At 36.5% G+C, this 27,500-nt stretch overlaps 1 protein-coding gene across 1 annotated transcript in view; it reads right to left on the reverse strand.

Moving 5' to 3' along the window:
- The window catches only part of LOC145297479 (calpain-11-like), a 151,792-nt gene that overhangs the window by 123,949 nt on the left and 343 nt on the right, over positions 1-27,500 (reverse strand). The window contains exon 1 of the mRNA XM_080143349.1: positions 27,474-27,500. This exon is cut by the window's right edge and continues 343 nt beyond it. Within this exon, the coding sequence (XP_079999475.1) occupies positions 27,474-27,500 (27 nt within the window). The remainder of the gene's footprint in view (positions 1-27,473) is intronic.

Here is a 27,500-nt window from a genome sequence, read left to right on the forward strand (position 1 = left end):
GACGAGAGATTGGAGCTAAGACGAGCACTTGTCATGGAAATAACGATAAAACAAAGACAAGCTCGTAACGTCTCTTCTGTTGGAAAGAGGCTGCATGAAAGAGAAAAGGGCATCCCCCACCAAACCACGAAGTCTATTTTGTATTCTGTCAAGGCAGGATAGGCTGTTTTTAGCAGCTCCTGCCCAGATATGGCAGCAGTATTCTATCCTTGGACGTACTTGGCTTTTATACAGATAGAGAATTGCATTAGTAGTGAGATATCTTCTGGATCGGTAGAAAGATCCCACCATTTTCCCAGCGTCCCTGGCAACAGATTTCATGTACGTGTTCCATTTCAGATCAGGAAAAAGGTAAAACCTAGAAGCTTGTCAAAACATGGAGCCTCCCCAAGACGAGAGCCATCCATTTCAATTGATGCCAGATGGGGATCAGAGCGTTTATGATGTAAAAATAGAAGCTTGGTTTTGGATGCATTAAAGGTGACCAGCCACCTCTTCCCCCATTGTACCACGCGCCCAAGATCAGAGGAGAGAGAATTAGAGAGAACTTTGTCATTTACGGCCTTTGATGTGTTACCATAGATGGTCGTATCATCAGCATACATGTCAACGAATGATTTAAGTATGTGTTTTGAGAGATCATTGATGTAGATCAGGAAGAGAGTTGGGCCCAGGATGGACCGCTGGGGGACTCCAGCATTAATACTGTGGGCCTCTGATTTTTGTCCATCAACCACTACTCTTATGAGCCTATCAGAGAGAAATGATTTAATGATTGAGAAAACATTTCCAGTAATACCGTAGCTGGAAATCTTGTGAAGTAGGCTCTTATGCCATACCCTTCGATATGTCAAGAGCAATTGCCCTGGAAAGGAAACCTTTGTCAAGAGATTCACTAATCCTATGTGATATAACCGTTAGCACATCTGCTGTAGATCTTGCAGAACGGAAACCGTATTGCTTGTCGCTAAGAAGGTTGTTTCTGTTGAGGTGGTTGACTACTTCTTTACTTAATATGGATTCCAACAACTTACTCATGACACACAGGAGACTTATTGGTACTGAGAGGGAGATGACTAAAGACCTGAATTTTTAATACAGGGCATACTGATGAGGTTTTCCAGGGTGTTGTAAAGCACTTCTCCTTAAGGCAACGCTTAAACAGTTCTGTAAGTATGGGGGCAAGTTCTAGTTGGAGCTTTTTCAGCACTATAACGGGAATGCCGTCATAACCAGTTGCTTTACTCGAATCAAGGTTCTTGATTAGCTTGGCGACCTCACACACAGATATTTGTATGTTGCATAGCGTGTTGTCTGCTATAGGAGGAAATACAAGGAGTTGATGACCATTGTCGCATAGGGTAGAGTTAGCTGAAAAGTTCTTTGCAAATAGTTTGGCCTTGTCTGATGCTGACGAGATGACATCAGATCCATTGATGATGGTTGGGATAGAGCGCACGCTTCTGTTCAAGATCTTGTTTGCTATTTGCCAGAACTTGTGGGAACCAAGCCGCTGCTCAGCTACTTTGGATTCAATAGACTGAGCATATAGCTCTCTTGCATTTTTTATTACTCTTTTACAGTGGTTGCTGGCAGTCCTGAAAGCAGCTTTAGTCTCAGTACATCTATTACGTTGTTAGCTATGGAAAAAGTGATTTCTGTGCGCGATGGCAGCAGCACATTCAGTGGAGAACCATGGCTGACTGGTAGGTTTTTGCTGGAATTTTTTGGATGGTATGAATCGGTCTATGCCTACAATTAACCATTCGGTCAGGTCTGATACTATAGAGGACACATCCTTTTTAAACATGGAATGCAGAGGTAGGTTGATATGAATGTACAGAAGCTATCCCAGTCAGCCATAGAGTATCGATATACAGTACGGTGGAGAGGTACGTCTTAAGACTTATTACATTTCATTTTTATCTTAACTGCTACAACAGAGTGGTCAGAGGATCCCAGATGAGATGGATCGGAGCATGAACATAGCTCAGGGGAAGTTGTGAGGAAAAGGGCTAGAAGGCTTGCACATTGACCGAGTGTATAGGGCACGTGGGTGGGTTCGTGAACAATTTGAGTGAGGTCATAAGCAATGGCAAAGTCATGACAAAACCTCCCCCAGTCATCGGTTTTATTTGAGTGGGTCAGGCATTCCACATTATGGACATTGAAGTCACCACAAATGTGAATGTTAGCCGAAGGATGAACTGACAAGATGTGGTCAATTTTTTCAGATATGTTCTTAAAGATAGTAACCCCACTGTGTGGAGGCGATAGAGGTCAAATATAAATGCAGTAGTGTAAGCTAGTACAACCCGGAAGCACATATAAGGTAAATTGGGGTCTGCTCTGGAGATATCCATACTACATGGCAAGCTATCTTTGATGTAGACACATATGCCATGCCCATGGTCAGATTTAGATGTTAAGTTAGAGTATCCTTTAATTATGAATTCGTCAAGAGAAGTGGTTGGCCCTATGCCAGTTTCACTTAGAAAGAATATGTCCGGTTTCGTCTCCTGTAATTGTGTTTTAACCTCTGGAATGTTTGAACGTAGACCCCTGATGTTGGAGAAGGAGACATGTTAGTAGGGGTCTACGTTGGAGGATGGGCTTCTAGATTTGTTCGTGTTTCTTTTTCGGAGATTCGTCATGATTGTTGAGGTTTTGGGATTTGTGGAGCAGTTCGGTAGATTTGGTTGGAGCAGGACAGAGAGGGAAAATAAGAGAGAAAAGACAATAATGTTTTTTTGTAGCACATGATAAGGTAAAGCCGTAAAAATTGCCCACTAGTATGGCATCGAGAGGCCCTACCAGAAACTATTGTATGGTCCAGAATCCATTCACCAAATGGAAATACAGCAGGCCCGGTACTTTGCACCTTATAACGTCAGCCCAGATGAAATGTTTACCTCCAGCACCCTTACTAGTGACATGACCACAAGGATAGACATAGAAACAGAAATTTTCCGACATCTCAGGCTACTCTTTACAAAGTACTACCGACCTGGAAAGCAGCTTTTGTCACACCCTTTGTCAGAAAAATCATTCATTGGAAATGAGGACTGAAGGTAAGTTATGTATTTTTATCTATTTATTTTAAATTCAACATTGAATTATCTATCTAATGCCAGAATGTTCGACCACCCCATAATAAATATGCTATAATGAAACTTTTATCAAATCGAAAAAGTCTGGTTATTTTTAACTCATTTAAAAAGCTAGTTACGAAGTAATACCTTTAGGGTTATGTATTAACTTTAGCTAGAAGTAAGGCATATTTTAGAAGAGAAAAAAAAGCGCGTGTTTTTTAGTTCAGATAATATGCAAATATAATTTGGGAAATATCAGGACAGTTGGGAAACAGAATCCCGAAAAGGGAGTTTAAAGTTTTGCAGTTCTGGGGAAGAAACTATTGCAGCATAAGGCTTTCTTACACCTAGGGATCTCTACTGTAAAGGGGTGGGATTTAGTTGCTTGTCGGGTTTGTTGGGTGTAGTCACGTCGAGGAGGTACAAGTGCTTTTAGTTCGTCAGAGCATTCACCAGTAAAGTACTTGCAGAACAGGCCGAGAGATGCAACATTTCGTCGATGGGACAGAGGCTGAAGCTTAGATGACAGTTCAGGACCTATCAGGTTGACAACTCTTTTTTGAACCATGTCCCGGAGTGAGAGACAAGCAGCAGATGCACCAGCTCAAATGTGACAACAGTACTCCATATACAGAAATAAATGAAATGGGAAAGTAATGGACCGTTTATATATATATTAATCAAATTTTGAACAATCAGACGGACATACGAATATGTATATATATATATATTCAGACACATCTCGTTAAACACGACGGAGTTATTCTTTTTTCAGATCTTGATGGATAGTTTTTTAATTGAAAAACTATCCATCAAGATCGGAAAAAAGAATAACTCCGTCGTGTTTAACGAGACGTGTCTGAATAACAATCTGCTGCCAAAATATACAAATATATATATATATATATATATATATATATATATATATATATATATATATATAATGGTTATATAGTTTGTATTCTTAGATGTAGATCCACTGAAATCCCCGTGTTTTTAAAGAGTGTTCAATGGAGGAAAGCGCAGGTATGTTGATATAATAGACATACTGTATATGTGCGTGTGTATGCGTGTGTGTACTACAATACATTTTACCAGATCCATCTGTCTTAAGATATTGGCTTCTGAACCATATATAAAAATATGCGTATGGCCGTGACTGAGAGACTAAGGAATGAGAGTGGAGGTTTGTATTGTTTGGTTTCGATTCTAGATGATGGCACCCAAATCATATATATATATATATATATATATATATATATATATATTGTTTTTATCTCACTACCATATATTAGGTTGACTATAATAGTTGATAGAAAATTGTCTCTATAATAATACATACGTAATCTGCATGAATAAAATATCATATTTAAGCGTATCTTACGACCTACCAACGTCGGCCCACCTGCTAGTATATATATTCGTGATGAAAATTATGGAAATAATATGCCAACATGATGGAGAGATGAAAAAGGAACAAATAAAAATTATATGTTCATCACAGTTTCGTCTTTCTTTCAAGATGTCTTCGGGATAACTGGTTTGGAGAAATAACATATTAGTAAAATATTTGAAAATATATTTATTGTGTTTATAATGTCAAATATATGTTTCAGTTCCAATTGCGAACGAAAAAATGGCCATTAGTATTAAAAGTGTGTATATCATTTATGACTTGAAGTGAATGGGTATTTTTATGACATATAGCCATGTGGTGATGAGGAAGATCAACCAAACACTGATGTTTGCATGCTAGATTTGTGTATCTCAATACTTGCTTCTCAAATTGAATATCTCGATATGAAAAACTACATTTTCTATAAAAAATATCACCTGTCTACTCATATAATGTGGATTTCCTCTTACTGAGTACACATCTATCATCTAAAAATATATATATATATAAATTAAACCTACATTGATTCAGGATTTTTATTTTAAAGTACGTTATATATAAAATTCATAAAGATTTCTACAATCCAACTATATTCAGTACATATAAACTTCAGTTTATCCTTGACATGTTCAACAAATTTTAGTCATGAATGACCAAGTTTTTTCTTTTATCGCTGTTAAATAATGGTTATGGCTTGCAATAAGCCACAAAGAAAACAGAACAACGAAATAGAGTTTAAACCATGTATTACTGGAACAACAACGTAAAAAGGTTACAACTGAAAAAGAGTAGAAAACGTCACCGAACAGGTGAGGGTCGCTCTAGTGTTTAATCCACACCTGGGATCAAAAGGTCTATGGTTTATATAATGAATAGAACAGTCCATTTGGAGGGTGATTCCCTCACCCCCACCAAGCTGATTTCCGTGGTTGTGAAAATCAGTATTTCTTCCTTTTGGGGCAGACCACCAAGGGGTTGTGCGCTTCCTCTTTCTGTCTGAGCGTCTTAGTTCTGATATCCCTTTGAGGGTCTATGTCAAAACAGTCATACACAGTTTCAATCGCCTCACTGCCGTCCTGCGGTGGTTCTTCTTGATCCTCGTAGAAGCGTTTCCTGATTTGGTTCAGGTGCCTCTTATATGTTGGAACTTTGGGCCCTGAATAATGTATGTAACATGGTTGATCGTTCGTAAGATCGTGTCCTGTTCCACAAAAGAAACGTTATTTCTAAAATGTCTAAAATACACTTTATCTCCGCTGTTAAACCGTTTCGTTGGCATTGTAGAGGTTCTGTTGTGTACTATGTGTTTGGGTAGCAGTTTATCAAATACGGGTTTTATTTTCCGCCCAACCATGATTTCTGGCTTGTTCGGATTTCTCGTGATTCTGTAAACCTACAGAAATTGCTGAAGGGCCTTTTCTGTCGGTGTACCAGACGTCTTTTTTAATGCCCTTTTAAGCGTATCGACGAAGCGTTCGGCCTGGCCATTGCTTCTATGTGGTACTGGGGTGTGGTAATATGCTTGACTTGATACGTCTCGCAGAATTCTCTGAACTCTGTCGAGGTGAACTGTGTAGCGTTGTTGCTAACCAAACAGTCTACAACCCCAAACCGAGCAAACAATTCCAATACAAAATTTGTCGTTGTTGCCGTGGTCGTTTTTTTGTATCTTAGTACCTCTGGCCATTTAGAGTAATAATCAACTACTATCACGTAGTAAAAATCCTCCACAGGTCCCGCATAATCGATGTGGATTCTCGACCATGGTTGTTCAGCCTTAGGCCAAGGTTTATATGTTATCGGTGATGCTTTTGCAGCCAAAGCACAGGTTTAAATCTGTTCACCATGTCGGTTATATCTTGGTCCATGGCTGGCTAATACACAAAACTTCTCATTAGACTTTTTTCCTGGATGCTCCATATGAAAATCCCTGAGAATTCTTTTTTGGAGGGTTTGGGAGATGACAACCCTTTCAGCGTATAACAGTATTTCGTCGCAACCAGAAAAAATGTCTGAACTGGTGTCACCCAGTGATAATTTCTGTTTCGTGGTTTGAATGAAATTGTCATTTAGGGATTCTGAATTAATTTTCCGAAGTGTGACCAGCAGTTCGCGGATAATATTGTTTATCATGGTTTGTGCCGCGATTACTGAATCTTCAAGAGGTTCCATTTTGGCAGGAATCAGTCTCGATAGACCGTCTGCATGGGCTAGTTGTTTTGAGGGGAGAAATTGAATTGTAAAATTATAGTTCAGCAGAATAGTTCCTCATCTTAATAGTCGGTTCGCAGTGAATGTTGGAAGTCCTTTTTTTTATCCAAAAAAGGATATCAACGACTTATGGTCGGTTTTTAGAAAAAATGTCTTCCGTACAAGAACCGGTGGAATTTGGAAACTGCAAATATAATTCATAGGGCCTCTTTCTCGATCTGAGAATAATTCTTTACCGCTGGCAAGAGAGTCCGTGATGCGAAAGCAATAGGCTGTTTCGAGCCATCCGGCATTCGATGTAGCATGCACGCCCCGACGCCATATTGACTAGCGTCGCTAGCTACTATTATGTCCAACTGCGGGTTGAAATACGCTAAGAATAGTTTTGAAGTCAGGATTCTTTTTATTTCTCGGAATGATGTCTAGCAATCTTCTGTCCACTCCCAAACCTTATCCTTTTTCAGCAATTCATTAAGTGGTGTGTGCAATTTGTGCATATTTAGGATGAACCCTGGTAATAATTTGCCAAATCCAAAAAACTCTGCAATTGAGTTATGTTTACTGGTGCCGGCATTTCTTTAATAGCGGTCGCCCTATCTGGGTCTGGGCGTCTGCCATTTTGATCGATTATTTGACCCAGGTATTTAATTGTAAAAAGAACTCGCATTTATCTGCTTTGATCTTAAATCCATAATCTTGTATTCGACTGAATACTTGTCTGATATGTTTTTCATGTTCCTTCCTGCTTTTGCTCGCTATGATAATTTCATGAAGATATGTGATTACGGTGTCCAAGCCGGACAGCATAGTATCCATTACTTGCTGGAATATTGCGGGTACCACCTTGATACCAAACGCGAGTCTTTCGTATCTGTACCAACCCCGATGAGTGTTAATACAGAGGAGGTTAGCGCTTTTGTCGTTTACCGGAATCTGTAGGTAAGCGTCTCTTAGGTCGATCTTAGAAAAAAAAACTTGCCGCCATTTAATTTCGTGAACACTTCTTCTGGACTAGGTAATGGATAGTGAAAATCTTCTAAAGACCCGTTGAGTCCGGTGGCGAAGTCAGCAAAAACGCGAATTTCCCCGGACCTTTTCTTTACGTAATCTGTCGGCGCAGCCCACTCACTATATTCAATTTTAGCCAGTATACTGATGCTTTCCAATCTGTCTAGTTCCGGATTTATTTTGTTCAGGGAAGCGAACGGGACATTACGTTTCTTTTTAAACACCAGTTGTGTGCCATGTTTCAACTTAAAATCAACTTAAAATCTGCGGCCATTTTTGTACATCTTCCCAGACTAGGAGTAAATACGTTTGCGAATTCTTTTTTAAAACAAGTTATAAGTTTCTCCGTTTCTGCTGGGCGGGTATCTATTTTCTTGCAGAATGTGGATATAGGAAGATCCCAGAGACGAATCTCCTCCATGCTATCAGAACCGAACATGTTCTCACTATCTTTTAGCACATAGAATCTTAGTTTTTATGTTTTCCCCCGTAACGTGACGTTTGTAATTAATTCACCTTCAAAATGAATTTTTGTACCATTAACGGCCGTCGCCTTTCTGTTAGTTTTTTTAATATTATTTTGCCTTAGACGTGTTTTTGTTTTTGTTGCTGTTATAAATAAAAACGGACATTTTCAGACTTGGTTTCGTCTAAGCATATTAATATTTTCCACGTTTTGAGATTATTTATTGAAAGATCCGATCCACTGTCTAATTGGAATTTAATAGCCTTGCCGAAAATGTTAACCGTTACATATTTGCGTAGATTTTCATCTCCGACGTCTTTAGTTCTGGTTTTTGACGTACATGGCTTCTATTCTGAGTTTACCTACAGTGCGAACTTTTATGTCCGATCTTATTGCATAAATGGCAACTTTTTGTTAAAAATGGGCAATCCCTTACCCAATGTATTCCATCACATCTGAAACAAGCGCTCGGTGCTTTTAGTTTTTCTAAGTTTCGGTGGTTAGTGTCTGTGTGTCATTTCGATGTTTTTTTCTTAATTACTTTTTTTATGTTCGCGATGCCTGCTTCGATATTTCTTGCATCTTTTTTTTTTATAATTTCTACTTTTTGACAATCCTCAGTCAATTTTTGAAGTGTTAAGTTCGTTTAATTTTCTAATTTTGTAAGGACTCTTCGCCTGATTTCCGCATCTTTTCCCGAGGTTAACCCTTGCGCAAACACAAGACATTTAAAATTGTCTGCTGTTAGTTCAGACAAATTAAAGTCATCACAGTGTTTGTTCACTACAGCTGCGTAGGTGGCAAAATCGTCATTATCATCTTTTACCACATTCAAGCATCTCCAACGCTTATGGAAAAGAGACGTATTTGGCGAGAAAAGTTTTGTTAACAAATTTACCGTCTCATTGAATGATAAATCTGCTGTTTTCCGAGACAAGATGTAATCCACGAATTTATCATGCTCAGCCGTTTCCAATTTTCGGATGTCTGGTTTTCTTGTGTTCAGACCAGTTGCTGCAGTCAATATTTTAAATAAATCTTCATAACGCCGAAAAAACGCTGCAAATGATTTTCCTCTTCATTGTATTTAAAATTGTCTATCGCGGTCCATATTGTATTCTGAGAAAATGCTGAATTGTATTCCGCGTTCGCATAATTCTTAAAATTTCTGTAAGCAATTCCTCTGTTCGTAACTGACGTTCGGCTAACTGTTTTTGAACTTCTAAATGACGTTCGGTTAACTGTTTTTGAACTTCCTTTTACTGTTCCTCGGTTCGTATTTGACATTCCGCTAACTGTTTTTGCAATTCCTTTTGCTGTTCCTCGAATCTTATTTGACGTCCAGTCCAGTGTTTTTCGGATTGTGACTGACGCTTTGCGGCATCGATATGCAACTAGGTCAAATGTTCCAACGTTACTTTCAATTCGTCCATTTTGTTTTGTCAGCATTAGCAATTTCAAAACGTTCGCTGAATTTTACAAAACCGTTTTCTTCTTTCTTATTTTTTCCTCCAGACAATAAAACGAACAGAAAAAAACGTAAATACATAAAAAGTTCATTGTCTAAAGAAAAAAAATCAAGTGTATATTTTTCTCCAGAGTAAAAAAAAAATAACGCTCGATTTTAGCAGCGAAAACCATAAGTGACGAATTATTTTTCGAAAAGTATAAAAATTTACCTTTCTAAGTCGCGACGAACCTTTTTCTTTTTGCAAAAGTACAGCGCTATCTTTGAAAGTCGTGACGAACTTTTTTCTTTTCAACTCTTTTTTTTCCGTAATGATCTGCGTTTTTTTTAGTTACAGTGAACCTTTAAGTTGCAAGTTATGTTAGACACTTCCTTAGGCTTGATAACATTTGAGTCCGACGTCGTTAGTATTTTTAGAATACTATTTCAACGCGAGAATTTTTTTTCAATGTCGTTACTGGCTTCGATTTTAGTATGCTCCTTGAATCCAATGTCTTTTTTTTTACACAGTAGTCACCACTTATCAAGGCCCGGAAGCCACTCAGGGGTAAGGGTTATTGCAAGTACATTACGTTAGTGTGGAGATTTGATGAAGTGTTTACTTAAGGGGGCGGTTCATTAGGAATTTGTTAACGTTGGACTTGAAGACATCCAAGTTGTAGTCAGGTGGGAAGCAGGCAGACGGAACAGAGTTCCACAGGCGTGCAGTTCTAAGAAAGAAGCTTTGTTCATGGAATCCACGTTTTGATTTAGGCACAGATAAAGAGTGGGGAAAATTTTTCACAATGGATTCAGCTAGACGGGTGTTATTCGTGAAAGATTGGCGAGGGGGGACCAGAGATTGGAGTTCAGACGAGCACCTGCCATGGAAATAACGATAAAATAAGAATAGGCTCCCAACGTCTCTTCTGTGGGAGAGAGGTTGCAGTGTAGAGAAAAGGGCATCCCCCACTAAGCCACAAAGTCTATTTTGTACTCTGTCAAGGCAGGATAGGCTGTTTTTAGCAGCTCCTGCCCAGATATGGCAGCAGTATTCCATCCTTGGACGTCAGTGTTTAGTTTTTTAGAACACTGTTTTTAAACGTGAGTACGTTCTCCGAATCCAATGTCGCCAGTGTTATGGCTTGCAATAAGCCACAAAGAAAACAGAACAACGGAATAGAGTTTAAACAATGTATTGCTGGACAACAACGTAAAATGGTTACAACTGAAAAGAGTAGTAAACGTCAACGAGCAGACGAGGGTCGCTCTGGTGTTTAATCCACACCTGGGATCAAAAGGTCTATGGTTTCTATAATGGATAGAACAGTCCATTTGGAGGGTGATTCCCCCACAACAATAATAAAGGCACTTTGGTGATCGTCTCATCAGTAGAGGGTGTGATCATGAATGTGTTTCACACTCAGCAGACGATAACGTTCCATTTTTTTAAATTTATGATAACATATATAAAAGCATTCCTCATCACAGTCAAAATATTAGCTACGTTTGATTACGACACAGTGGTCCACTTCTGGAGCGTATCTTTGCACGCTGATGATAAAACATTATTAGAGATTAATTTATTTATCTTGTTTGGTTAGTGAAACATAGAATAAAATTATTTGTACTAAATAGGTTTAGATTGAAGAAATAAATACGAATTTTATTAAGGGTTAGATGTTATTTAATTTTAGACACTCTGCAATATATTTACGGATACTGGCCTCAATTCTGTTGAGATACGTGTTTATAACTACTTAAATGCAAATATATTTCAAGAGTGCAATATAAGATTGATTTCAATTGTAATGTAGTAAATCAATTTAGATTTAAATACTGAATATATCAGTTTTCATAAAATGCAACAAAACTTTATTAGAAAAATGAAACCATATTGAAACCTATACTTTAAATGCAATAAATAAATAAAATAGACTGTGCGTGGGTTGCGCGGTTTTAAATGACACTTTCAAACATGCAATGAATAAAAAGACTCACCCAACCTTAAAATCGATGAAAAGTAGACGCATTTTTTATGTTCTTTATTTTCTCACTCCCTTTTAGTCTGCATACACACATTATAATGGTAAAGGCATTTTAATTGTAATTATACTTTTTGAATGGTGCCTTGATTTCTACAACTGATTTACCGTATTTTTGCATTGCTGAATCCTGAAATGACATCCGTGTTTCCTTTATCAGGTCAGGTGTTTGTACTAAATTAATTTGAAAAAAAAATCATATATTGTGACAAAATCAATTACAATTTTGTGGCAATCATCAGCTGATTTTTGTCAACACATACCATTCTAAATATGATTATAATATATATAAATATTTACCAACATCATATATTGAATACCTGATACAAACATTGATGTTGGAAACTGAATTGTGAACTTTTATAAGGATAAGGACACATAAATTGCATGTTGTTTTATAATCGGTCAAACTCCAGGACTTGAAATTTCATTTCTTCAAATTCCTGAAATGCTCTGAGGCGGAGATGTTTCTCTTCAGATTTAAAATGTAGGCAGCCATCATAACTGTTTTACAGAAACCCTGATACCTAGTTTCCATCTTTTCAGGCCCTGATGGAATCTCTCCTCTTTCTCGTCACTCATTAATCCCAGGTTCTCAGTAAATCGGTCCACCATATGCTGCATCTCAAATTTCTGAAAGTAGTCAGCATGTGGCCGACAAGTTCTACGTAGTTTCTGGCCTTATTGTTGCAAAGAAAGTCCTTCACTACCAGAACAAATACCTTCGACGCTTTAAGGTCCACTTCGTACATTGAGTTTCGAATTCTGGATCTCTGATGAGCTGCCAGAATTGAGGAGCGTCAAATATGCCAAATTTCAACTTCTCCATGGTCAATCCTGGAAACGTCTTACACAAGTAAGTGAAGCAGTCACCACTCTTTTTTAAAGTCTTGGTGAACAGGTTATTCAATCTGAGCTGGATGTTCAGCGATGGGAAGAATATTATTTCTCTGTCCACTATTGATTCCTATCGATCCCTTTTTTGCAAAACCCAATTCTTCCCACACACTCCAGTATTTCTTCATGCATGATGAGCACAAACTTTTGCAAGATTTCGGGGGTTTCTAACTCCAAACTCATTTCCGACATAATTACCTAGAACTATTGGAATACTTCTTGTCATTAAAATAATAATTTCTAATCAAAAATTATTTCAGATGGCATTTTACTCCCAACAATTTCGAAAATACTCCAAACATGCGTATATGTGAAAAAAAAAAAAAAAACGTAAGAAACGACATATAGCCATGATTAAGCAAATTAAGAATTTTTGGATTCAGCACATCAGATATGTTCTAAATCAGCCGAGAAAATGCAGACAACAAATTTGTTCTTGGCCAGTGTTATATATACACACACACACACACACACACACACACACACACACACACACACACACACACACACACACACACACACACTATATATATATATACATATATATATATATATATATATATATATATATCATCCACATACAGTATTTTTTCGGTGTTTCACAGCTCATCAGTGCGGCTATACAAGCAACTACCTCAAGCCAGGATCGAAATCCAATCGCCTGAGCTTTTGAACGTTGCGCTACACGGCTGCTGCTATGCGGGCGTTGAATTAAAATTTTTTTGACATAGTCCAAAGTACCTTAGCTCAATTTGTTTACACAGAAAGCATCGCTTCATACGCTAATGGTAATTATGGGCTCTCTCGTCGACTTCGACGCATGAGCTTACGCTATAACAACTAAATTGCTGTGAAAACCACACAGATTATTTGTTTATAGTGGTAAATGCTTTGTGTAGAACCAACCACTCTTTTTGGTATTACTGCTAAACATTGTTAATGCAGATGACTGCCACATGACAGAGTATGCAGTAGACTGCAGGTTTTTACAGGGTTTCCTTCTAGATGCATGTCTTAAAGAAGACGGAGGGCGCATCTCTTCCAGTGAATTAATGCGCCCCTAAATAGCAACTTGAAAATGTCTACGACTCGGCTGGTCAATCATCTGGTACTGGCTAACTTCTTCATTGCTTAACTGGTTTGACGATTAGTATTAAAAAGACAAAAGTTATCTACAAACCAAAGCCCACCCCGTTGCAGCAAGGTGGTGTGAATATTCCGAGATCAGAATATGTGGAACCGCCTCAGAAAATCTTAGTGAATAGACAGCCTCTAAAGTATGTTAAATCGTTTGCATATCTTTTTTTTTACAAGGTGGTCACCACTTATCAAGGCCCGGAAGCCACTCAGGGATAAGGGTTATTGTAAGTACAGTACGTTAGTGTGGATATTTAAAGTGTCTACTTAAGAGGGCGGTTCATCAGGAATTTGTTTACGTTCGACTTGAAGACATCCAAGTTGTAGTCAGGAGGGAAACAGGCAGACGGAACAGAGTTCCACAGGCGTGCAGTTCTAAGAAAGAAGCTTTGTTCATGGAATCTACGTTTGGATTAAGGTATAGATAAAGAGTGGGGAAAGTTTTTGACAGTGGATTCTGCTAGACTGGTGTTTTTCGTAAAAGATATGCGAGGGGGGACCAGGGATTGGAGTTCAGACGAGCACTTGCCATGGAAATATCGATAAAACAAAGATAGACTTGCAACGTCTCTTCTGTGGGATAGAGGTTGCAGGGAAGAGAAAAGGGCATCCCCCACCAAATCACGAAGTCTATTTTGTACTCTGTCAAGTCAGGATAGGCTGTTTTTAGCAGCCCCTGTCCAGATGTGGCAGCAGTACTCCATTCCTGGACGTACTTGGCTTTTATACAGATAGAGAATTGCATCAGTAGTGAGATATCTTCTGGAGCGGTAGAAGGATCCCACCATTTTCCCAGCATCCCTGGCAACAGATTTCATGTACGATCTGGAGTAAAGGTCAAACCCAGAAGCTTGTCAAAACGTGGAGCCTCCCCAAGGCGAAAGCCATCCATTTCAATTGATGCCAGATGGGGATCAGAGCGTTGATAATGTAAAGATATAAGCTTGGTTTTGGATGCATTAAAGGTGAACAGCCACCTCTTCACCCATTGTACCACGCGCTCAAGATCAGAGGAGAGAGAATTAGAGAGAACTTTGTCATTTACGACCTTTGATGTGTTGCCATAGATGGTTGTATCATCGGCATAGATGTCAACGAATGATTTAAGTATGTGTTTTGGGAGATCATTGATGTAGATCAGGAAGGAAGAGAGTTGGGCCCAGGATGGACCCCTGAGGGACTCCAGTATTAATACTGTGGGCATCTGATTTTTGTCCATCAACCACTACTCTTATGAGCCTATCAGAGAGAAATGATTTAATGATTGAGAAAACATTTCCAGTAATACTGGAGCTGGAAATCTTGTGAAGTAGGCCCTTATGCCATACCTTGTCGAAGGCCTTCGATATGTCAACAACAATTGCTCTGGAAAGGAAATCTTTGTCAAGAGATTCACTAATCCTATGTGATATAACCGTTAGCACATCTGCTATAGATCTTGCAGAGCGGAAACCATATTGCTTGTCACTAAGAAGGTTGTTTCCGTTGAGGTAGTTGACTACTTCTCTATTTAATATGGATTCCAACAGCTTACTCATAACACACAGGAGACTTATTGGTCTGTACTGAGAGGGAGATGACTTATCACCTGAATTCTTAAATACAAGGCATACTGATGAGGTTTTCCAGGGTGTTGGAAAGCACTTGTCCTTAAGGCAACGTTTAAACAGTTTCGTGAGTATTTGAGCAAGTTCTGGTTGAAGATTTTTTAAAACTATAATTGGGATGCCGTCATGGCCAGTACCTTTACTGGAATCAAAGTTCTTGATTAGCTTGGCGACCTCATGCACAGATATTTGTATGTTACCTAGCGTGTTGTGTCTTATAGGAGGACATATGGGGAGTTGATGGCCTTCGTCGCATAGGGTAGAATTAGCTGCAAAGTTCTTTGCAAATAGTTTGGCCTTGTCTGATGCTGATGAGATGACCTCAAGTCCGTTGATAATGGTTGGGATAGAACGCACACTTCTGTTCAGGATCCTATTTGTTATTTGCCAGAACTGGTGGGAACCAAGCCGCTGATCAGTTACTTTGGATTTAACAGACTGTGCATATAGCTCTCTTGCATTTTTTATTACTCTTTTACAGTGGTTGCTGGCAGTCCTGAAAGCAGCTTTAGTTTCAGTGCATCTATTACGTTGGTAGCTATGGAAAAAGTGATTTCTGTGTGCGATGGCAGCAGCACATTCATGGGAGAACCATGGCTGGCTGTTAGGTTTTTGTTGGAATTTTTTTAGATGGTATGAATCGGTCTATGCCTACAATTAACCATTCGGTCAGGTCTGATACTATAGAGGACACATCCTTTTTAAACATGGAATGATGATGAGATATTGAGCAGAATTTCAAAGGCGACTGATGCCTTCGGCAAACTGCGGTCAAGAATATGGAATGAAAGAGGTTTGACTCTTAAGACCAAAATCTCAGTTTATTGTGCATTGATTGTTTATATACTCCTGTATGGATCGGAAGCCTGGACCCCATACCGTAGGCAGATTGAGCAACTAGATACATTCCATAAGCGTAGCCATCGCAGTATATGTGGATTAACATGGAAAGACAAGGCCTCTAACTCGGGATTGTTTGCTAGGTCCGACATTTTAAGTATTGAGGCCTTCCTGATGAAGTCTCAGCTTCGGTGAGCTGGTCACCTTGTTCGCATGGATGAAAACCGTCTTCCTTAGCAACTAGCATACAGTCAACTGAAAGAGGGTAATCGAAATGTGGGTCATCCATTTCTGAGGTACAAGGATAAGCTGAAAGATAATCTTAAGCACGCAGGCCTGAACCCAAAAACCTTTGAAGATGCTGCGGATAGAAAATTGTGGAGAGAAAAATGTTTTGCGGGCATTAACACATACATTGACACACGGCTATCGAATCAAACAAATCTTCGTAGAGCGAGAGTAGGAACAGCACCTTCCCAGCCGGTATCCTGTGAGTCATGCGGCTTGGTTTGTGGGAGCAGAGCTGGCCTCGTGTCACATATGCGGCACAAGCATTGAAGGCAGAGTGAAACAGAGCGAATTTTTGGCCCTCATGCGTCGAACACGACGGGAGAGTCCATTATATATATATATATATATATATATATATATATATATATATATATAATTTTCAGAGCGTGAGAGACGATATAACTATTGCAACAATCAAGAAACTTCGCAGCTTACAAGAGCCATGAAAGCCAACAAACAGGAAATACAAGACTAAAGTTTTGCCTACATTTGGGCTGATCAGTTGGACACATTCGAACTTAGGATTCGAAACCCGAATCTCTTGCATGCAAGGCGAGTACTCTACCACTTGGGCAAACGCGCTACACACAAGAAAATTAACTCAGATCAAGCAAACCGCGGCGAAACCATACTATTGAATGTACCTACTTCGTCTCAAACAAGAGGTGTGATCATCTAACCAAGAAGAACCCAAGCTGAGGTCCCAAGTAGGATTCTTTTTTTAGAGGTACAAGTAGAATTTTTATGCTTGCTAGGACGATGTCATCCAACATGCTAACTTAGTGAGCAATTAATACTATAATTTTCAGGGCGTGAAAGATGATATAATTATTTTCACAGTCAAGCAACATCGCAGTTCAGAAGAGCTATAGAAGCTAACAAACCGGAAGTCCAAGATTATATACACCAGTATTCAACCTTTGTCAAAGATAACGAAAAATAGTTATTCATCGTTAGTATTCGCAATTGTTTCATCTATAAATTATTACCATAAATTATGATCTATAAAAATAAAACAGTAGACGTATGTGTGTGTGTAAATATCTAACAGATAAACTATTAAACTACTGGTCATATAGCACTGAAATTCTCAGGAAATAATATTCATGCACCAAGGGTGGTTTATAGCGAATAATATCTTTGCTTACATGCATGTATATTGCATTCAGACATCAGCAACTTTACATGAAAAATATTCATTAAACATTAGCCGACATCTTGTTTTGTATGCGCACGCGCGTACTTTGTTTTTTTTTCTCAGGCTAGAACGCTCAGTTCTTTTTAATTTCAATTCTAACTAATGACACCAACTCATTTTTTCATGTTTTTGTATTAAAAAAAACCCCCAAAAAACGAAACCATACGTACATTTTATTCGCGGTTTGAAATTTGTAAATATGAAAACAAACCTACAAACCTTTTTCACAACCTCATATTTACTTAATTTCATACATTATTTTAAGACGGAGGAGGGGGGGATAACACACGGATTACGGACAGTGTTGAAATAAATAATATTATTTAGAAAGCCATTCTTAATATGGGAGGGGAAGGTATTATTTAAACTATTCTGTACTTTCACCTAACAATTTATTTAATAAGAAACTGACATGTATTGTCTCTATTTTTGTTTAGTATTAGTTAACATTTAGAGCTGTTTCTCAATCCAATTTCTTGATCAGTTTATTGTAAAGCAAGTGTTGCCTAATCACTAACTGCACTTTGAAATATTTATTTTTTTGATTAGCATGAATTTTAAATAAGGTGCTTAGCATGAATTTAAAGTAAGGTGCTTCTACAGTGTAGTAAGCATATTTAAAAAATACAAAAAAATTATAATGAAATCATGTATTTCGAAAAACTGCTGAACCATTTTCTAGAAGTGACGTCATGTGTTGACAGTAATGTAAAATTTTGTAGTGAAGCAAGGGTTGCCTAATCACAAAGCTTCTCAATATATTTGTTTATTTGTTTGTAAAGCCGGCTGAGTAATCTTCTGAAAATGACGTCTTTTTTCCAAAAGCTTTTGACTGTCGGTAGTGGGGAAAAATGAAACAGAGTAATGTAGAATTTGAGAATGAAGCAAGGGTTGTCTAATCACTGAACTTTGTCAATGTATTTATGCATTAATTTTAAAATCCTGCTAAGACATCTTCCAAAAATGACAATTTTTCTTACAATGATAGTGCCGATAGTGAGGGAGGAAAGAAACGCAGTAATGTTGAAATTTATGATGAAGCAGGTGTTGCGAACTCATTAACCAACACAATGTATTTATGTATTAATTTAGAAATCCTAATGATCCATCTTCTAAAAATCATTTCAATTTTCTTAAAATCATGGTAGCCTTGGTGGAAAGAGAAATTATTTCATATATGTTGTACAATACCTGTTGAGAGTATGTTAAATTGTTTCATATATGTATATAAATTACCCGTCCGAAGGTAGGTGAACATATTTTAAATATGTGTTGTAAATTACCCGTCTCAAAAAAGTAAAATTATTTTATATACATTTTGTAAATTACCTGTCCTAGGGTAGGTACAATTATTTCATATGTGTAATAGCCGTCCTAGGGTAGGTAAAATATTCTTTTGTTCGAAATAGCAAATGATACACACACATTAAAAAGTCCTCTCTCCAAAGAATAACAATTGTATTCAAAATCAACTTCAATTTTCTCATTGTTTATATGGTCCCAAGTAACGTCGGGTAACCTAGCTATTTAACTAATAAAACAGCCATGATGTGTTTTTTTATAAATAAAATGAATCAATATTGTATAAGTTTTTGGACCAGCTTTATTTGGATAATAACATGTGGAGGTTACCAACATCCTCAAACAAACGATACTCAGGAAAAATGAATGCGCACACAGCTTTTCGGTTCGCGTCGTTATTCCCTTAAACACCGCCATATTCTTAATACTTCCTATTAAGAACGGAGACGTTATTTCTGTATATGATTAAAATAGGATAAAAAAAATCTGACCCAATAACTCGACGACATTGCACCCGTTTAATGCGGGCTTTTTCAAGAGCAAAAATGTAAAATGCTCACTGACGAGAACATTAATTAAGAGTATATATAGAGGGCGGAGGGGGCATTGTATTATACATATTTACAAGTGTATGTACAATAAGTGCTAAAAAATGGCCACCATTTTGATTTGGAAAATGCAACAATCCTAAAAACAATACACGATAAATATACACGCCGTTTAACAAAATCCGCCATTATTCCCCCCCCCCAAAAAAAAAAGAAAAGGAAAGGATTTTGAATATTTCGCCGCACTTATGTAAAATAATTATTCATGAAAATAATTTAAACACTGGTTAATATTTTTTAACACATTATATATACACATAAATGTGCATAATACACTGTCCGCCGACTCCCTCTATAAACACCCTTAATCAATTTTCTTGTCAGTGAGCATTTTACATGTTTACTATTGAAAAACCCTGCATAAACGTACGAAACCTCTTCGAGTTTTTAGGTCTTTCCACCTGCATTTTTAGCATATATATATGATGATTGCAACGTCTTGTCAGACGAGTGCCACTCTCTCAGACATTTAAAATCCATGAGCCCAAATACCTGAGGGAGTATCTATACAAAGATGATGTTACAGAGTCTTAGCTTTGTACGACAGCTAAGTCTCTCTCTCGGTTCAAAATGTTGAGATCCAGCAACAAGCAAGAGCAAGATAGCCAGCAACAAATTAAACTGCAGACCAGCTTAATGCGGGTACTGGTCTCCCGCTTTATGTTTTTTTTAAATCAGAGATTTGCTTCTCCTAGAAAGGTTGCCTTCACCACGGCTTACGGGAGCCCTCTCCACCCCAATACACATATACACACACACAAATATACACGGTGCTAGTTGGCCGTTGACCCAAAAAAAGAGTTCATTCGCCCTTTGGAAGGTCTTGTTTTTAATCCTTCAGGGAGACTAGCCACCCTCCTCACCAAACAAGTCTGGTGGGGGAACCAGTTTAGTCGCCGGTGACCCGACCATGAGGCAGGTAGTACTGGGTTACATGGTACCAGTAGCATATGACATGACCGGACATATATATATATATATATATATATATATATATATATATATATATATGAGAGAGAGAGAGAGAGAGAGAGAGAGAGACGTTCCAAAAAAGTGTCAGCACTTGTCCTTTTTTCGAAACACGCAAATTTAAGCTAAATTGAATGTAACTGTTTAAACAACCTATACCTCGTTTGATTCGCCTTTTATTCCTCTATAAGTTTACCTGTTAATATTAGACTTTTAATTGAAGCATCTTACTGTTCCCGTCAATTTAAAAAATTAACTTCAAATCAAGAAGGCCAAAAGAAACTCTGTTGCAACTAATGAGCTTAAAACCAGCTTAAAATATCTACAAAGGATCTCTAATCATAATTCTTGTTGCTCTAGATTATACAACGTACTATTTAGTTCATATGTCTGGACTTTTTCTTAGTAATCGTCTGGAGCTCGCAATAAAAATGTGATGTGAAAACGGTATGAATGATTATGCAAAAGCACCAGAACACCGGTAGTGCCCCTAAATCTGGTCGTCCTAAGGTCGCTTCTTAAAGAGAAAATAATGCTATCAAGATCTGCAGCCTCAGAAACACATTTAAAACAGCTCCCTAAATCCAACAACAGCGTAATCTTGAAAAAAAAAAGTGCTCTCTTTCTACAGTTAAGAAAAGATCGAAGTTTAATTTGTGAGACTGTGTTGTAAGACGCAAGCCAATGCTTTCTGTAAAGAACAGAAAGCGGATAATACAAATAATATAAATTATCAATACTCATCTAAAAATCAGAAATTATATTGAGCCAGATACGTCAAAACATTATACATATAATTAACAGTTCCATGCTTGTTATTTTTGAGACGTGAAAAGAAGAATATTGAAAATTACTCTCAGAAGAAATAAGTATTGAATTTACGCACATTTAGTAAAACGTTGAAGAAATCGCGAAAAAATAGCACTAAAAAGGTTCGGTCCTGGATATGACCTTAAACTATATCGAGTGGTGAGGCCCCAGCTTGCGAGCTTTGGGGAGTGTGAAACCACTCTTTAATTGCCATTGCTCCCATGTCCACTCTGACCCGAAGTGGTAGTACCTGTTAGGGTCCCAACTATGGGTTGAATAGAAACCGATTTGAAAACAACAAATATATTCTATTAAAACATTATTCTTCAAAATAACTGGATTCGGCATTAAATAACCTGAAAAAGGTTGATATGCCGTTAAACAAAAACAACCAACCAACTAAAAAGGTTCAAATTAAATTTATCTATATATCTATAAAGTTGAGAATGTGTGTATGTGTGTGTGTGGGTGTGCGGACAATTCTCAATCTATATACTAAATGAATTTTGATCTATAGACTTTACATTTGGTATATAGAGTATTCATACACATGGAAAACTTTTTAATCGGGTTGCATCGGCAAAAAGGGCTACTGAGGGGTAAAAGTTGAAAAATTGGTACGTGGGAGCCGTTGAATTTTTCTGTTTGCTGTTTCACGAATGCGCATGCGTGAATGGTTCACACGAGAGATTCCTTACTTTTAAAAATACGTAGGTTTGAAAACACTTTTTAAATGTCATGTAAAGCTAGCCTTTACTTACTCAGGTTTAGGTTTCGGTCTTAGCTCGAGTACTTTTTTTTACTTACAAGAATGAACTGTTTAGAAATATAATGCTCGCATGTACATACCTCAGTTTCTTTTTTTTTCTTACTTCATTTTTAAAGGAATTTAACGTTACGTTTAATACCAAGCCGCCAGTAATCTAGTAATTTAATATTTGTGTGTATCTATATTTTTAAGCAACAGTTTTACCTTATAATATTTAAATGTATACTCTTAAATTCCACCACCTATGCTGTAATATTTGCATGTGTTTCTAGTTTTTTCTGTTAGTAAAAACAACGTGGAGTGTCCAGTTAAAAACATAAGTTCAATTCATAAAAACAAAACAACGAAGGACATAAGTTGTTCTTTTGAAATAGACCTTGTATTTTTAGCAACTTATCTTTAAAAATAAAATTATTTTCCATTCATTTTATTTTTTGCTGTTTTAGTAAATGAAGAAAGTTTGTCTGAAAACGTTTTCAACACAAATTATCGGTACTTCTCCCAGATATTCCGAAACATAATGTCGACGTTTCAATGCATTATCCATGAATTTGTAAAAGGGAAATAAACGCTTGACCGGTAATATTTTAGAATGTTAACTAAATATTGACACAAATTACAGAAAAGATACTTTCGAAGAAATATCATAATGATTGTTGTTTTTTTGTTTTTGTTTTTTTAATATTGATAACTGGTATTTGAATTATTCTGGTTTACGATTCCCGTCTTTAATATTATTTTCACAACGTTTCGTCCGATGTAACACTGGTCCTTCTTCGGGTGGATTTCTTCGAACTTGCAAATTTTCATCTCAAACTATGAAACCCATATGAAATTTCGAACTGAATTAGCGAGGTAGATTATTGTTGTTTCATTACTAAATGCGGTACCAGCTAAGAATCCCCTAATCCATAATAATGTTCAGTCTGTATTCATTTATATAGTTTTATATTAGTAGATATATATTCGTTACACAAAAGTTAGCGAGTAAAACACGTGCCCTTCTCTAGCCTCAGGCGAAACCATTTCCCATTTGGGAGAAGCGAGAAAGTAACTAGCAAGTCAAACAATCTCCGTAGCCTAAAATAAATTCAGAAAAATCTTTCACTCTAAATAAAACAGCAACGATGTATATTATATTATTTACGTCATCAGAAACGATAAATTTTATCTAAAAATCATCGTGATTATGCACTTTTGTTACCGTGCTATTTTTTAATAGTAATTTCAAGTTAAATTCAAGTTTTACGATATCATTTTTAATTAAATTGTTAGATAAAAGTACAGAATAATTAGAAAATACTCTCTCCTCCCCATGTTTAGAATGGTTTTCTAAATAATTACGTTATTATTTCGACACGGTAATATAAGAGCGTAAGTACCAAAATTATTGATATATATTATTTAATTGGAATGCATTATTGAGATGAGTATTATTTATTAATTTATTTTTTATTGCAGACTATTATCCTCATCTTAGTTGTTTTTTCACGACGTTTCGGGCAACTATTCCTCTGGCCCTCGTCAAGTGGTAACCGCGACGGGATAGGAACTCCGAATCTCCTAACTGCATTCTAACACGGCCACCGAGAGTAAGAAGAAGGCCTGTTAACTGAAAAATGTCTGCAGGCAATGTAGGTAAGATTTGTCAGACTGTCAGTACTATATGAGGATCATTTGAAAAAGAGCAATAAAACATTTTTAAAAAGAAAAAGGAACACAGTTCGATTACTACTTTAATTGAACTTTATTCAATATAAAATATAAATATTATCTATGTAAAATTAAGTAATTTTAAAGCAATATACAATTTAATACTGATATAACTGAATTATGAATTTAGGGAACAAACAAAGAAACATTAAACAAATATTTTTTGGCCTTCGGAACAAGATCACAGTGTAGTATCTGTTTTGATGCTACACTTTACCTTTTCTGTCTTCAGTCGGTGGAGGAGAAATCTTTCATGAGAGATTATTTTTGTTCCTATCCAGAGAGCCCCTTATTAGAAAGCTGGATTTTCTCTACAAGATTATATGTTGAAATATTTAAATAACTATTACTTTAAATACAGAAATTATATTTAAAGTTTTGGTTTTCTGTTTTTCTATGCCCATTTTTCCCCATGTTTTTCATCAAAATGTGTAGCGTATTAGTTTTCTCACAAGCCATCATCAGTGATTGCTCACTGGCAGTAACCTGTTGTGTTCCCTGGAGACCAAGTGACAAGTCTCCCCAGATTTCCAGTGTTCTCCACCTTTTGACCACTTGTGCAGATGATTGCATGTTATCGCAACAGCCATTGTCACTGATTTCTAGTTGGCATCGGCCATTGGTGTTTCCTGGGGTTTGGGTGACAAAATGCCTCCCCAAGGTACCAGATTTGAACTGCACACTTCCAGTGGAGATTCGGTCAGTACTCTCTCACCTCGGTCTTTCCATCCTCCCTGACCCTTCACAACTAGTTGGTGTGGTGTGGCGTCAGTCGATGTCATCTACACCAGTTTTTTTATTATTATTATTATTATGATATAATAAGGGTGCTTGTGCAGTGTACACGCGTGTATTTTAAATATTATTTTCAAGTTAAATTAAATTTAGGTTTGAATTACTGTACACAGATTCGAAAAAGTTGTCAAAAAACAAATATATAACAAATAAATGTTATCAAAGGCAAGATAAGTTACTCTTCTACCTATCTGGGAAGGTTTTTAGTGGTTTTACTCACTTTAAAATGTAATCGCTTTGAAAATCATACAATGTTTATCAATATATTTTAAAAAGAAAAATGTCGCCATGTTTGTAACTTACCTTGCCTTTGATAACATTTATTTGTTATAATTTTTTTTGACAACTTTTTCGAATTTATGTGTTCAGTAAAACAAACTCGTTATGTAAATTATTTACAGTTAAAAAAAAAATAAAAAAAATTGAAGTTTTAAACATATTTATAAGAAATGAATTACGCCCCGTGCTAAAATATTGACAATTCACCAATCGTAAAAAAAAAAACAAAAACAAAAAACACTGCGGTGAAAAATGCTTACTTTAAAAGGGTTCGAAGTAGTTGTCAAAAAACAAATATATAACAAATAAAAGTTATCAAAGGCAACATAAGTTACTTTTCTACCTAACTGGATATGTTTTCAGTGTTTTTATTTAATGTAACATGTTTACTCGGCTCGAAAAACAGTCTGTGCTTACCGATGTATTGGAAAATTCAAAATGGCGTCCGACTCTCTCTTTAACACGGTAAGTTTGGGAAATAGTGTTATAAACATAAAACTAGACAAAATACTGTTATAAACTCGCTCAATATATATTACCGTGACATAGTTTGACATATATTCGGTGTTTTTTTAATAGTATTTTGTCTAGTTTAATATTTATAACACCTTTTCCTGAATTTACCGTGTTAAAGAGAGAGTCGGGCGCCATTTTGAATTTTCCAATACATCGGTAAACAATGTACGTTTTTCGAGCTGAGTAAACATGTTACATTGAATAAAAACACAAAAAATATATCCAGTTTGGTAGAAAAGTAACTTATCTTGCTTTTGATAACATTTATTTGTTATATATTTTTTTTTTGACAACTTGTGTACAGTAATACAAACCCAAAAATTGTTTGTTTTGCAGTAAAAAAATAAAAAATAAATAAAATGAAATATTCGACTTTCTCCAATAAAAATAGAAGTTCAAACACGAATTCACTTACGATATTTTGATTAAAATTATCCCAAATGTGCAATTATAATAATTATTTTCCGAATGGAGAATTGTTCTTTTTCTTTAGAACATACATGGACACGGTAACACATATTGGTAGGCATATTTTTTATGCCTGTTAGCATGACCACGTGGTTGAATACCGGAAGCTGTCTATACCTACAACTTAATTAGGAAGTGACGTTACGCTGTCATATGCATCTTTCTCGGTAGCCACGATTCTAAGCAATTAATGCCATCCAAACTGCAATTACTGTCACCACGTTTTTGGCCAAGTAAGCCTCTGGCCGGCTTTGGGTAGGATTGAAACCGCTATCTTCAGAAAATTCTCACCTGGAACCGAGCTCGGAGGCCAGAGGAATAGTTGGCCGAAATGTCGTGAAACAACAACTAAGAAAGATGAGGAATAAATAAATTAAAATTATTGATGTACTTCTAAAATTCTATATAAATACTAGAAGGCCGCCCGGTGGTTTTCGGTCGTAAGATACGCTTAAATATTATATTTTATTTTGTGAAGATTTCGTATTTATTATTATAGAGTCAATTTTCTATTGATTGTTATACTGTACCCAATAAATAGAAGTGATTTCAAAACTTAAAGAAAATATGATTTGGCTGTCATCAGCTCGAATCGAAACCAAAACATATAGCGTTCCAGCCTTGATCGTTAAGTTGATCGTTAAGTTGGAAAAGTATGCAAAAAATGACGTCATGGAATTAACATTTGAGACGGTGACGAACAAATTAAAAGTTTTAGCATAATAATAGTCATACTTAAAAAAAAAAACAACTTTATAAATCTCTACTATATGTTAAGTACAATATAATAATCAATGGAATATTGACTCTGTAGTAATAAATGCGAGATATGCATTAATTAAAATATATTTAAGCATATTTTACAACCGGTTCAGGCAGAGGGTGGACACTACTATATATTGGGTACAATATAATAATCAATAGATGATTAGCTCAATAATAATAAATACGAAATCTGCATATATTAAAATATCATATTTAAGCGTATAGAAATGGTTTCAAAAGTTAAAAAATATAGCTTGAGTGCCATCAGCTAAAATCGAAACGCAGAGTGTTCCAACCTTAGTTGCTAGGTTTGCTAAATATGCTAGAAAAAACGACGATAAATTTGAGACGGTGACAGAAAAATTCAGAATTTCAGAATACAGTAGAACCTCAGGATACGGTATTAATAATTAGAAAAACAAAATACCGTACAGTATATAATACACATTTATATAATCAAATAACATTATAAATAACACCGTAAGGCGGGGGCAAATACCGCAAACAGGGTCCGGAAAAACATCGTATTCAACATCATAATCTGAAAAAAAAAATACTATACTGGCACTAATAATTTTTCTGTCACTTTTCATGGCAGTGTAACATAATAATATTAGTAAAAAATAACTAATTTACGCTTCTATCCGGTCATAGCTGACGGAACGAGAGCAATATAATCTTGTGGATTAAATAAAGAGTTCGGTATAACATAATATAACGTATAGGTTTCTGAGTTCGAAAAGATGCGCCCAATGATCATTTTGACCGAAACATGAAAATAACAACCCAGTTGAGAATAGTCCGAATAATCAAAATACTAAAATAAATTATTTGATTTACTTACATGGGGTCGTTTCCATACAATGTTTGG

This window comes from Euprymna scolopes, chromosome 18 (assembly GCF_053919585.1).
Source record: "Euprymna scolopes isolate OS-2025 chromosome 18, ASM5391958v1, whole genome shotgun sequence".
In the NCBI taxonomy this organism is placed as follows: domain Eukaryota; kingdom Metazoa; phylum Mollusca; class Cephalopoda; order Sepiida; family Sepiolidae; genus Euprymna; species Euprymna scolopes.